Source organism: Danio aesculapii, chromosome 23 (assembly GCF_903798145.1).
Source record: "Danio aesculapii chromosome 23, fDanAes4.1, whole genome shotgun sequence".
Classification (NCBI taxonomy): Eukaryota; Metazoa; Chordata; class Actinopteri; order Cypriniformes; family Danionidae; genus Danio; species Danio aesculapii.
The window spans coordinates 28,842,040-28,857,312 of record NC_079457.1 but is presented as its reverse complement, the minus strand read 5'-3'; the positions used below and the strand labels follow the sequence as shown (position 1 = coordinate 28,857,312).

At 33.5% G+C, this 15,273-nt stretch overlaps 1 protein-coding gene across 1 annotated transcript in view; it reads left to right on the top strand.

The window, feature by feature from the left end:
• Nucleotides 1-14,155, top strand: part of phactr3a (phosphatase and actin regulator 3a) — a 92,924-nt gene extending 78,769 nt beyond the window's left edge. The window contains exons 8-12 of the mRNA XM_056450086.1: nucleotides 3,082-3,137; nucleotides 7,292-7,353; nucleotides 11,809-11,949; nucleotides 12,197-12,273; nucleotides 13,721-14,155. Of these exons, the coding sequence (XP_056306061.1) occupies nucleotides 3,082-3,137; nucleotides 7,292-7,353; nucleotides 11,809-11,949; nucleotides 12,197-12,273; nucleotides 13,721-13,736 (352 nt within the window). The 3' untranslated portion in view covers nucleotides 13,737-14,155. The remainder of the gene's footprint in view (nucleotides 1-3,081; nucleotides 3,138-7,291; nucleotides 7,354-11,808; nucleotides 11,950-12,196; nucleotides 12,274-13,720) is intronic.
• Nucleotides 14,156-15,273: the final 1,118 nt, after the last annotated feature.

Here is a 15,273-nt window from a genome sequence, read left to right as displayed (position 1 = left end):
AAATTTATAAACAAATTACTTTTCGGGTTAGTCCCTTTATTAGTCTGGGGTCGCCACAGCGGAATGAACCGGCAACTTATGCAGCATATGTTTTACGCAGCAGATGCCCTTCCAGCCGCAACCCATCACTCGGAATCATCCATACACACTCATTCACACATACACTACGGACAATTTAGCTTTACCCAATTCACCTGTACCACATGTTTTTGGACTTGTGGGGGAAACCGGAGCACCCTGAGGAAACCCACGCGAACACGGGGAGAACTTGCAAACTCCACACAGAAATGCCAACTGACCCAGCCGGGGCTCAAACCAGCGACCTTCTTGCTGTGAGGTGATTGTGCTACCCACTGCGCCACGGTGCTGCCCCTACCTCACCCATCACTCTTTTAAATTAATATTTTCCACAGGCATGTTATTGCTTTACAATAATATATGCGTGCATATACTGTACATTAGATTAGTCAGTACTTAGGACACAATTGGAACTAATCTAGCAAGAACATTTAAGACCAAAAATCACATCCAAATTAATGTGTTTGGGGAAAATATTAAATAAAATGTTAATTCAATTAACATTAGTCTCTTATTTATCAGAGGATGCCACTGCGGAATAAACCACCAACTTATCCAGCATATGTTTTTTAACCCATTACTGGGAAACACCCAAACACTCTCACATACACACTCATACACTATGGCCAATTTAGTTTATTCAATTCACCTATAGTGCATGTGTTTGGACTGTGGGGGAAACCGGAGCACCCGGAGGAACATGCAAACTCCACACAGAAATACCAACTGACTCAGCCGGGACTCGAACCAACAACCTTCTTGCTATGAGGCAACAGTGCTAACCACTGAGCCAGCGGGCCACCTCCTAAACTGTTAATAAATAAATAAATATGATAAATCAAGAGAAACATTTTAAAATATATATATTTTTGTAAAAATTTTGTCATTTATTCATATTGTTTTGCAATAACTTATCCAATAAATGTATTATCTTTCTATTCCTAAAGTTGATACCAAACTATTTTAATAAATAACTGTAACATAAAAATGGTTCGTTTAAATGCACCAAAATGTATTGTGTGTAATATATTCACTGAGAAATGGATAAAAGGGGTGTACTCATTTATGCTGAGCACTATATATATATATATATATATATATATATATATATATATATATATATAATACATACATACAGTGTTCAGCATATATAAGTACACCCCTCACAAATCTATCTTTTAAGTTCCTATTTTTAATAGAAAGCTTTACAATATTATATTTCTGCATGATATACATTAGATTAGTCAGTACTGAAGTCAAATCTGGAGCTTATCTAACAAAATAACTTATGATAACGATCCAAAAACTAGTACACGCACATTTATATGATACAGAAAAATGTTTAGTACAAATTAGAAAGAGAGGAAAAATCAAGAGAAGCAAAAAAAGTAAAACATTAAGTTGAAATTTTGTAGGTGTCATATTTTTTTTGCTTGAATTTAATTATATTATCTTTCTATTTCTAAATATGTTTGGTGACTAAAATATTGTTTTTAATAAACATATCTGTTAAATAAATCTGTTTTGTTTAAATGCACCAAAATACATTGTCCATATGTTGTCCATATCACTGGGAAATGGAAAAAAAAAATAATTTTCAAAAGCGGGTGTCCTCAATTATGCTAAGCACTTTATATAAAGATTCTATGGATTTGGAAATGTACAGTTATGCATGGGAGTAAAATGTCATTTTTGTTTTATTCCACAAACTACTAATGACAATCAAACTTAATTTGTAATAAAAACATTGTAATTTAGAGCATAAAATATTAAAAAGTACCATGTTTTCAAGCATGTTTCTATTTTTATATTATATAATTTTTTTAGACAACACAACACCAATGCTGTTGTTATCACAGATCTGAATATATTTAATTTAATTCTTTATTTCTATTGACATTGTGACAAAGCAGCTTAAGAAGTTCTAGTAAATTGAAATCACGTCAGTCCAGTTTTCAGAGTTGAAATTCAGTTTAGTTCAGTTCAGTGTGGTTAAAATTTCACTGCTCAAAGTCCCAAAGTTTGTGCTTGGTCCCAAGCCTGTGGTGACAGTGGCGAAGAACAAAACTTCACCAAATGACGAAAGTGAAAGAAAAAACCTTGAGAGAAATCAGGCTCAGTTAGGCATGACCATTTCACCTCAGGCTAAATACTCATTTCTCAAATATATCTCAATACTATGAACACACTGTTTTCAGATACTATATAGTTGGAGAGTATTCGATTTTGGAAATAATGTACTCACCCTAAATTATATTAATCTTTTGTTAATCTTAAAACAAATATATATTTTAAACAATTATGCTGAAAACCAGTAACCATTGATATCCAGGAAAAATGCCAAGTCAAACATTCTTTAAAATATCTTCTTTTGTGTTCGACAAAATAAAAACTTTTGTAACTTTGACGGCAGGTTTGTAATTGCTGACTGAACTATCTCTTTAATTGAAACTCACTGTATGATTTATTACTTTCAAAAGCTGTGTTTAATATTTAATAGAATAATACATTAAGATATACAGTATAGCAATGACCTACAGCTTTCTCTATGCAATATTCCAGCATAAATAAATCAATTCCAAAGCACATTTAACCTAATTACCGCGCCACTACAAAGGCGACTAGAAAGAGCGCGCGCGCACACGACAAAGAGCGCTCGTACAGTATGGTTGAGCGAGCGTGCACTTAGCGCGCGCCAGTGTGTTCAAAAAGAGCGCGCCCCCGACTCGACAAACATCAACAGCACGAGTTTTCTCTCAGCACGGGTCCACTCGTTTAATCTCATCAGCACCTCCTTAATACGGGGTGTTTTTCTTTAAAAAAGCGGCTCAAACCCCCGCTGTCAGTGTGCATCTAGATGAGGAGGAATACCTGTCAGGCTGAACACAAAGGACGGCGAGTTTTTGAGCGTCCCTTTAGGATCTCCCTCACCGCTGGATCTCTCTGAACGGGACACTTTACAGAAATAATGGTTCAGAATGTGATTCTGGTGTTTTTCCGCAGGAGACTCAGTCAGCGGCCGGCCGTTGAAGAGCTGGAGAGCAGAAACATTTTAAAACGTGAGTGTTGCCAACATTACACACAATCACTGAGGTAACGTTGGTTTTATATTCGCACATTGTCCTTATGATATCAATTCAGAAAAGTATCCATTGCAAATTCTAAATAGGGAAATCATATTAGCAGCCAATGACTGTCAAAGTAACTTACAACAATGTTCAGTTATTATAGTGCAAATGGTTTGAAGTCATACTTATGCTATTTCAGTACTGTGTGGTACTGAACAATATTTACACCGTGTCAGAAATGAACGAATGTGCGAAAATAAAACCAATTTACCTCAATTACACAATCAGAATGATGGATAACATGAGTAATGCATCTATGTGTTGACTAATTTTGACTGTAAATAATAATGTCATAAAATTCATGAAATAATAATGAATGTCATGAAAATAATGAATGGCACAGAATTAATCACCATTGCTTCTATATGGGTGTTATAAAATAAATGCATAACTTATCAGAAATAATAATAGTAACGCTACACATTAAGTTCACTTAAATATTTCATGCATTAACCATCTACACTGTAAAAAAAAATGAGAAGGGTTTACCTGAAAAAAGCTTGGAAACAATTTTCACTCAGAAAAATCTAATAAATCTTCAAAGCTTTGCCAAAGACTAACCATAATTATTAGTACATTTAGGTACAAATGTTAAGTTTACTTGAGAATTCTAAGTAAATTTTATTGACCCTTTGATTTTAAAAGTCGTACATTTAAATATATTACAATTTATAGATTTATTTTTTCATTCAAGATTACTACATTAAAAAATCCTTTAACTGTAAAATAACAGCCATTAAATTACAGAAATTTACTGTAAAATAACGGCCGTTACATTACAGAAATTTACCATAAAATAATAGACATTAACTCACAGAAATGTACCGTAAAATAACGGCTGTTAAATTACAAAAATTTACCGTAAAATAACGCCCGTTAAATTACAGAAATTTACAGCAAAGTAACGTCGTTAAAATGACAAAAATCTACCGTAAAATAATGGCCGTTAAATTACAGAAATTTACCAGAAAATACCGTTGTTAAATTACAAAACTTTACTGTAAAATAATGGCCGTTAAATTACAAAAATTTACCGCAAAATAACAGACGTTAAAATACAGAAATTTAAATTTAAGGATATTTCTGTAATTTAACATTCGTTAATTTATAGTACATTTCTGTAATTTAACATTCGTTAATTTATAGTACATTTCTGTAATTTAACGAATGTTATTTGAAAACATTTTCAGGCATCCCAGCTTTACAGATTTTTTCTAAGTCACAGATTTTTTTTAAAGTGTAGTTATCTTTTTTAGTTATCCTGAGTAAACTTTACTTTAAAAATGTTAAATAAAATACTATTTCATATCATTTGTGAGGCATTGCAACTGCTTCTTAATTAAAAACACTGCCAGACATTTTCATTGAGTTCTTTAATTTGAATTAAACTTTACAACAAACAAATTAAAAAAGTCTCCTCAGAGAAAATGATGGGATCATCTATGCTGGCATCTTCTTCCCCTGTAGTTCTGCTCAGTAATCATCAAAATAAAGTTGTTCATATAAGCTCAGGTCCAATAAAATTTTATATTAACAAGTCAAATGTTTTATATTCAGATTTTTTTTTTTGTGAAGTCTAATGAATTATACATTTTTTTCATTGTTATGTTGTTTTTAACTGATATACCATATTAAAAATAATCATCAATTTTCATATTAATTAAATTGAACCATTGGACATTTTTTATGAAGTATTAGTGCGATGAGGTGCGTTACAGGCATGGGACGATAACCATTTTCAAGGTATACTATGGTTTGGAAAAGTGAAGTTTTCAAACCGCCAAAATTTCTGCTATACCGTTCCTATGGTGTGTTTAAGATTTCTTTTTGTTTTTTTAGGACAACAGTATCTTCAGCAGAAAAAAATATCCAAAGATGCCGTTTTAAATTGTTATGAAATCTATGTTTTTGAAACTAAAGGAGACAGCAGAAGTCAATGATTCATTTGAATTATTTAGCCTGACATGTTTACTGCTCCAAAATATTGTAAAAGTTTCTCAACGTAAAATATATTGTGTTTAAAGGGGAAAAAGCAAAAAGCAATGCAAAAAGAACATATTTTAGAGCAGTAACTACAATACAGTGAAACCATGATATTTTTATCTAAGGTTATCATACCGTCAGAATCTTATACCGGCCTAAGCCTAGTGCGTTATCAGTCAGCTTTGATGAAATATTGGCATGACTGTCTTTTTTATTGTATATTGTGTAGTTTGAATTTTGTACTATTGAATCTAGTGTATAAATAAAATGAATAAATGAATAAAAACAATATATATTAGTAATTGTCATTCAATATGGACTCATGTTAATAAATGAGTCAGTGCTCAAGCACTGTTAGATCATATTAGCTAATGTAGTTAACTACAACAATAATAACAGAATTAATTTATTGTTATTTTTAATTAACTGCAAATTACTTGGCATCTTTTAATCAGTACTTACTAATTTAAATGATAGCATTTTAATATCAATTAATAAGAATGAGCAATACTTGTAATTAATTAACAATTAATTAATCATGTTAATGTTAGCTAGTACTGTTTGTGACATCTCAGGTCCATTAAATAATATTAACGTTAATTTTTAATAATGTATTAGTAAATATTTGTAATAATAGTATTATGACTATAATATAGTCAATATTTGTAATTGTTTGTCAATAAAATGTTGTCGTTAGTTGATTTTACTTTAATAAATTAATTATCACTTTTCATATAGAGTGTCGGTAGTGTCCTAAGAAGTCTTAAATTTTAAAATTTTAATTTTAAGCTCTTAAAAGTCCTAAATTCACTGAATTATTGCGTTGTAGGTCTTGAATTGTTTTAAACAGATCTTCATTTTCCTCTGTCCAAATAAAGCTACCATTCAAGCCAACATCCATACATCCAACATCCCATCCACCAACAATAGATCTCAATAAAACTTTGAACAATTCTTTTTATTTTTAACTGTTTACTAATATGATTTTTTTTTATCTTTCTTATCTTCCTGATTTTTTTAAAACTTTGTATTTATAGCTACTAGGTCAGGACACTGACTGACCTGCACAGACTGTTGTACATACACAAAAAAAAAAATAATGATGTTTGCTGTTTGTTCTATTTTTTTTTTTAATTAGTTGAAACAACAAAATTCTTGAGGTTTTTTTGGGGACAACATAATTGTTTTATGTTCGATCCAATAAAACTTTGAACAATTCTTTTTATTTTTAACTGTTTACTGATATTTTTTTTATCTTTCTTATCTTCCTGATTTTTTTAAAACTTCTCCATGTATTTATAGCTACCAGGTCAGGACACTGACTGACCTGCACTGACTTTGTGCATACACTAAAAAAAAATGATGTTTGCTGTGTGTTCTATTTTTTTTTTAATTAGTTGAAACAACAAAATTCTTGAGGTTTTTTTGGGACAACATAATTGTTTTATGTTCAATCCACTTAAATTAGTAAAAGCTAATAAGTTAACTTAATTCCTTTATGTTGTCCCAACACAAATTGATTGTGTGGAACCCAGCATTTTTAGTGTACATTTAGTTTAAAAAAATCTTCAAATAAAATGTTATGTTGAAAAAAGTGCATGCATGCAACTAGCTTGTTTTAGCAAATTATTATTGTTTGCTTGTTTTGACATGTTATTAAAAACATGTAGCTAAAAATAAGTCAGATTTTTTTGGATGAGGCAAGTAAAATATTTTCCAAATTTCATTCATAATGGTCTTAAAAAGTCTCGAACTTGACTTGAAACCGGCAGAAACCCTGAAACAATGTAGTTTACTATCGTTAACAAATGGAACCTAACTGTAAAGAACTACAAATTAAATTCACTGAAGTATTTATTTTTGTAATAATGTGACTATGCAATCAATTTCATAAATCAGAATACTCAAATATGATACCGTAGTTTTTGGGCAAAGTAGTGATTGTGTCTGCCATTGTGGCTTTGAATGGCAGAAAATCCCTGCAGAGCACATGATGTGAAATAGATGTAATCTGTGTGTCAGATGAGGAAAACAGAAATTGCTCAAGCACACAGTGACTGACCCGTTTGATTCAATCACTCAGGCTTTCTTTGCTTTTTCAGAGAGGAACGATCAGACGGAGCAGGAGGAGAGAAGAGAGATCAAACAGAGACTCAACAGAAAGGTAAACTGCTTCAGCATCACTTACTCTTTCTGATTTATGTGTGCTGCTGCTCAATGCTAGACAGCCGTTGTTCTGTAAAGTCTGTTAAAACACTGAATAAAGACGAACCGTTTGAAGACAAGTGGAGTTTTTCTGAAGGTGAACACAGTAATGTTCTGATCTAGTTGAATCAGATCTATTTAAAGGTTCAGAGCATAGACACAGAAAAGAAAACAGCTGAGTTTGCGGAGAGGAAAGTTGGACGTCAGTGCAGGAGATGTAGTCAGCAATACGCCTACAATGATGTGTTTACAAAATAGCAAATACCGTTTATTATTTAAAAAATATGAATAGTATTTAAATATAGCAATATAAAAACTGACAATTTCAGTTCAAATGCTGTCATTTCTGTATGCAATTAAATGCACATTACACATAAGTCAGACATTGTTTTTATTAGTATTATGACTATGATAATAATGAAACAAAAACAATCAAAAAACATATATATATTTCAATAATTTTTTAGAGTTGTCAAGATACCATCAATTCAGACAACGATACTATACTAGGTGAAGTATCAACATACCTAGTATCACAATACTGTATTAATTCATAACTCAAATCTACAAAATCAAGCAGATTATCAGAAATACTATATTTTATGTCATAATACTTCAATTCAATTCAGAATTCCCTTATTATTGAAAACATATAATTTGTTCAGACTTTCTCTGCTTTTTTTGTATATACTGTGACTTTTTTTGTTATTGCAATAATAATAATTCATTCATTCATTCATTCATTCATTTTCTTTTCGGCTTAGTCCCTTTATTAATCTGGGGTCGCCACAGCAGAATGAACCACCAATTTATCCAGCACATGTTTTACGCAGCGGTTGCCCTTCCAGCTGCAACCCATCTCTGGGAAACACCCATACACTCATTCACACTATTCATACCCAATTCACCTATAGCGCATGTCTTTGGACTGTGGGGGAAACCGGAGCACCCCGAGGAAACTCACGCGAACGCAAGGAGAACATGCAAACTCCCCACAGAAACGCCAACTGACACAGCCGAGGCTCAAACCAGCTTCTTGCTGTGAGGCGACAGCACTACCTACTGCGCCACTGCGTCGCCACAATAATAATAATAAAATAAATAAATAAATGGCAGCATGGTGGAAAAGAAAATGAATGAATAAAATAAATCATTGCTCACACCATATGATCTGTCATGACTGCAGCAAACTACGACCCGTATGCAGACAGTTAAAATGAAAGTAAAATAAAGTGGTCTATTGATGATTTGCATTTTAGTGACTTTTCCACCAACATAAAGTAGAGCCATTAATGACAATACTACTGTTTACAAACTACAGTGGCTCCGCTAGTATTTTGCAGCTATAGTATTGCAGTGCTACTGAAGTACCGGTAAACTGTGCAACCCTATTAGAATCATAATATTTCTTCCAGTGTTGGGGAAAGTTACTTTTGAAAGTAATGCATTACAGTATTGAGTTACTTAATTAGTGGTGAAGCACACTAATGTTAGTGGAATATTGATGTTTTTAAAATGTTTTCTATATTAATTGCCACCAAAGTCAACACTTTTGACAACCCTCATTTACATATTGTTAATATTTTTATTTGATGAATGATGTGTAAGGGATAAAGTACATTCAGGTAGTTGTTAATGCAGATTATTACACGGCTGTCTGGAATACTTTCACAAAATATAGCATATACATATAAGCCTTATAAACTGTTCAATAAAACTGCCGACTAAAGGAATTTATTTTGTGAAACCATCCACCTGGATGTACTTTATCCTGTTTATTACATGGCTACTTGCCATAAAATATAAAATCAATATACACAGAACATTGTTCTAAACTGTAATAGTTTATTAATTCTGTAATTAAAGACAAAACTGACAGAAAGGGATATGGCTGAATGGAGCCAAGTATTATTTAGTCACAAGATGGTGCCAAACAGCTGTGTGAATGTATTCATTGATGGCCAACATGATTCAAATACCCAGATATGTATGCAGTGTCCTCCCAAATGGAACACTAATGTTTTATTTTACTAAGCGAAAATTCAAACCGTTTCCCTGATGGTGTTTGCTTGTTGCCAAATTAGTGAAATAAATGACCAAACTACTGAATAATAACTGCCATTAAATATAACTGCATTCACCATTGAGAGGCGCTATAATCACTCTCGTAGGAGAATTTTGCTTTCACAATCCAAAATAAATAAAGTAATCCAGCGTCAATGCCTGAAAGCTCCACCCCTTCAGCTACTTGAGCAAAACTGTGACCGTTGAGTGCGTGAAATGTCCAGCATTTCACACTTATTTTTAGTTTTAAAAGTGCACTTATGCTTTTTAAAAAATGTCAATATGAATGCACCACATACATTATTTATACTACAAAATGGCATTGAATAGTGTACGCACCTTGTGTAATTCAGCAATTGTTATCTCGAAATAATATACCTTGGAACATTACATCGCAACTGAGCAATCAGAATCAAACATTACAAACAGCCAAGTACTAAAAATGTATAACATACTGTAAATACTATCTCTGTATGTGTACGTATATGTATATTTTTATGTACGACTCTGGAACAGCTTCAGCAAAAGAAACGGTTTAACAAATTGAGGTATTAAACCCCATGTTGTAGAGTTGAGGTTTCAAGTGATTTAGTAAAGAGGTGAGAGTTCCTGTCTAGCATTCACAGGTAATGGGTTCAAATCTAGGATAATGCAGCTATGTTACTTTTTAAATATTCTGTTCTTGTAACCTGTTTTGTTTTAACATTGGTCTGATATCCGTATGGACACTTTGTGAATAAATATGTCTTGTTTTGGTCATAAAAAAGTAATATTATTCAAATATATCAAGCCATAATTTCTGAGTATTTGTACAAATCAGGTTTCGAACTCGGGACATTTGCTGCACAGTTACTTTGTGCACACGCACGGTCCACTAGGCTACATGAGATTTGAACTAATCCCAACCCTGTCAATCAAATGTATATTCACCAGGTCTCAAACGATTGATGAAATGATCGATGCTTTGAATCACTTTAGTCACATGATCAGGTTTTTCAAAACACTATAGTCACATGACTTGGGTGTTTTGGATCAAGATTTGGTGCAGTGTTTCAAACACTTCGGGATCTCACACTTTGTGTGTCGAAATGTCAGTTTAATGTTAGCCATCCCTATACACACACACACATGTATCTACACACACACAAGGTAGGCATGGGCCAGTATATGATTCTGACGGTTTGATAACCTTGGATAAAATATTACGGTATTGTGATTACTGCTCTAAAATATATTCTTTTTAAATGTCTAGGTAAAAAACTATTTTTTTCTCATTTGAATACAATACATTTTATTTTGAGAAACATTTAAAATATTTTGAAGCAGTAAACATGTCAGACTAAATAATTCAAATGAATCATTGACTTCTGCTGTCTTCATTACTGTAGTTTCTAAAACACAGACTTAAATACAATTTAAAGCCGCATCTTTGGATTTCTTTTTTCTGGAGATATTGTTTTTCTAAAAAACTAAAAACATAAATAAAAAGTCTTACATATGCCTTAGGAATGGTATTTTTGGCAGTTTTAAAACCTTGACTTTTCCAAACCGCAGTATACCTTGAAAACAGTTATCTTCCCATGCCTAATGCAAAGCAAGTTGAAGTGACTTGTAAAGTTACATTTAAGTTTCTCAAGGATATTATTCCATTATTAACACTGTAACTATTATTATACTTATTTTTTCAATGAGCATGAATCATTTAGGCTTGGCCACATTGTTTTATTTCAAAATAATAAAACAAACATTTTATTTTAAAGAGTTGGAGTAATATAAAAATAAATCTAAACAAAGAAGAAGATCAAAACTGAGTATGATGATGAAAAAACAGATGCATTTAAGCAGCCTATATTTCTACAGCCTATCTTTCTAGTCTTCTAGTAGGGTTGCACAATATATTGTTTAGGCATCGACATCGAGTAAAAGTTTTTCATTTGCTTGCATTTTTAGGGGCTGTGACTGTACACATTTTAAACCAATTTAAAGCATTCAGGCACAAAGATTTATTGTGTGTAAATATATATCATAAAGACTATTGAATGTTATTGTACATTTGCTTTCACTTACTGTACCTGAATACTGTTCGACTCTAAAGACCCATCAAGCACTTTTTTATTGTTTGTATCTTTGATATATTTACCTATGCTTATAATTAGTTTATTTGAATTCTTTCTAAGTAGAACTATTCAAGGCTATTCTATTGCAGTATATATAGCAGAAAAACTAAATAGTCATTCCTATACTTGTCCTTTTGCAGCCAGTGGACTCCACTTGTCAATTGCACTGCTTTGAACATGTATCTCATAACTTGCATTAAGCCCTATCAACAACTGTTTGTTTCTCCTCATAGTTGAACCAGAGGCCAACTGTTGATGAACTAAGGGAAAGAAAGATCCTGATTCGCTTCAGTGACTATGTGGAGGTGGCCAAAGCCCAGGATTATGACAGAAGAGCTGACAAACCCTGGACCAGACTGTCTGCAGCTGACAAGGTACTGACAAACAGCCTCAATTCAATTAGACAGCACATAACAAAAGCATCTTCTGGTGAGTTTTTATTTTTAGCGATTCACTCAATGTTAATAAACCTAATATATTAGTGAAGTAGCCAAAACATAATCTAATTTGTGTCAGTCATCATAATTAGCACGGTCTATCCTCATGATTGGGTTCATTCGTTATAGAGTGCTGAAGTTACTCGAGGATATGTTTAAGTGTGTTTTATTTGTGCTTCCACAGGCGGCCATCCGTAAAGAGCTGAACGAGTTCAAAAGCACTGAGATGGAGGTCCATGCTTCAAGCAAACATCTAACGAGGTCAGTGTGTGTGTTTTGCCCTCTCACAGATGTGCCGGAGCTATTTTTAGACCAGCAAAATCCACACTCCCAAAAACAAACTGCCTGGTCAAAAATGATTCAGACATATATCCATATTTTCCAGAAAATAGACACGTTTCGCCTTGTTGACTTCCATTTATATGTATGAGAAATGTTTTGGTAGGCCACTTGCAGAATAGTATAACCCACACCACAAAGAAATGTGAACCATGATTTTCCTGGGGAAATAATTGTGACGATATTTTGCTATAATATGAATTAGAGCTGCATGTTTCTGGATAAAATGAGAATCTTTAAAAAAAAAATAAAGATCACAATTCTCTCATGATTCTGAAAAAACTTTCTGATTTTAAAGATTAACCACTAAACATCAAATGGCAACAAAATAAAACAATACTCTTTGCTTCACTCCAGAGATTTTGAGCCATTCTTCCTGCAGAATAGTGGCCAGGTCACTATGTGATGCTGGGGAGAAAAACATTTCCTGACTCGCTCAGGAAAACACCTCAAAGTGGCTCAATAATATTTGGATCTGGTGATTGTGCAGGCCATGGGAGATGTTTGACTTCACTTTTATGTTCATCAAACCACTCTGTCACCAGTCTTACTGTGTGTATTTGTGCATTATTATCCTGATACACGGTATACTTTTTCATGCTTCACTCTGGGCATGCGACAGTCTGGGTGGTACACTTTTTTGAGGCTTCTCCACACCATAACTCTCCTAGATACAGGAAAGACAGTGAAGGTGGACTCATCAGAGAAAAAAAATGTTTCACATTCTCCACAGAATGTTTTTACAGCTGGGACCATTGAAACAACATTTGGCATTGGCATAAGTGACCAAAGGTGGAAGTTGAAGTGCACAGCTAACTCTTTCAATGCTATTTGAAGTCTGTCTGAGTTGCTTAGCAACATATAGAAAACAATGTAAAGATGTGTGCGCCATCTGTATGCATCTTTCCTGTCCTTGAAAATATAATCGGCAGAATCGTAAAAATTGCAGGATTAAAATTGTGTCGAGGGTCAAATCAAGATCTCGATCATTTAACTATTAATTGTGCAGCTCTAACTAAAACAATTATTTAGTTAATAATATCATAGTCATTGCATAGTTATACAGGTATAAATGCTGCTAAATCTAATGCTGAAATATTCATCATAGACAACACAACACTCAGATAACAAAAAGCATGACATTCTGGAAAATATAGGTGCATGTACCACCTGTGTATGTTTCACCTTGTGTGGTTCTGAATAATAAGTTCCTCTCTACATGATGATGGCATTAGTGGACATTAGAGCTTTTCTGTGTGCTCCTACTAAAAATAACTGATTGATTCAGTGCTATAATCAAGTCTTGTTCAATTACATCATGTTTGTGATTGTGAAAGGCACCTTTGTTGACTTCGGTCTTCTTGTGTAGGTTTCACAGGCCCTAAGAGGGGGTTTTCTTCTGTGAAGAAAATGCTGTAAGTGGCGTTCATGTTAAACTCCTGGAGGAGCCTCTTCCAGAGTCGTGGCTTCGTCCATGGGATTCCCTTATTCTTCCAGCGCCATGGGCCAAGTGCTGTTTGGATGTGGTTACGCCGAGAGCTACGTCTCTACCGCGGGCCGCCCCAGGACCAAACCTGAAGAACATCTGCGGATACATTTAACTTGAGGCTGACAGGAGTGGAGTGGCAGAGGACTTTCTGATGTTTTTAAACTGGACTGCATTTCAGTGACTGCTAAGAAAAGAGTAAATGAATCAGTTCTGGATAAATGTTTGTGTACATGTAACCAGCTCCACTCTGAAAAATAAGTAAAAAAAAAAGGAAGAAAAACAAATAAATAAACAAAAAAACAAACAAAAAAAAAACACTTGAGGGTTAATAAGCCTGCTATAAATGAATTTCATATTTACTGTACAAAAGTCAGTTTGAACAGGGTTGTTCATGTCATCACTTGAAAAAAAAACTTTGTAAGCACTACTTGTCTTCAGAATACAATTTTGGAAATATTACTGTGTTCTGTAATGATTTTTATATTTTTAAAAATACATTATGCTTACAGACTTATGCTCTGCAAGGATTCATGTATACGGTCAGAAAATACAAATAAAATAATATTGTGAACTATTTAGCATGTTAAACCAAACAATTTTTAAATGAATGGAGTTAACTTGTTAACAAAGGTTCGGCAGTGGAACCACGCCTCACTTTGTCTTCTTAACCAATCACCTATTCCCAAAAAAACGTGATTAAAGGGTCATGAAACACCAAAACACATTTTCTGAGTTGTTGACAGTCATATATGTGTCCCACATTACTCTAAAAAAACAATAATAGAACACATATATTTCACAAAAAAAAAACAGAAAATTGGTTGTTTTTGCTCAATTTCGAGCAAATTCGATCTTCCGGTTTGAAAAGAAATTTTGAAGCTGCGTCACGGCCATGAGATCCTTGTCTAAAATCCAGCGTGGAGACTGGCTGTCTGTACCAGCAGGTACAATGTGACGTCTTTGAGCTTTCAGTATTAATTCAAGAGATAGACTTGGTTCAAACCAATCAGAGCACTCTATTGTGTATGAGGTGCAACTTCATTAAAATGCATGATAGCTTTGAAGACTGTTTTTACCTGTTACAATGTTCAGACGGCAGAGAGACGCCACATTGTGTTGCCAACCGTAATTAAAACAAGTGGAAGAAAAAGAATTGTTTGGAGACATGGATCATCAGTGTTGCGTTTATAAATGTGCCGCAATGAAGGTTTTGTTTTCATTTCCCCGCGATGACAGCAGTTAGTTTGCGTGTGCATCCATATGTGTGGATTACAGTGGTCTGCTAACATGCGACAAAAATACATTTGTAGGCAACATTTTTCACTTATACCCTAGTCAAAATGATTTAGTTACTAAGTGCTGCTCTCCGAATGTAAACACCTTAAACTATTACTGCCGTGTAGGATTTTCGCCGCATTTTGTGACTAGTTTAT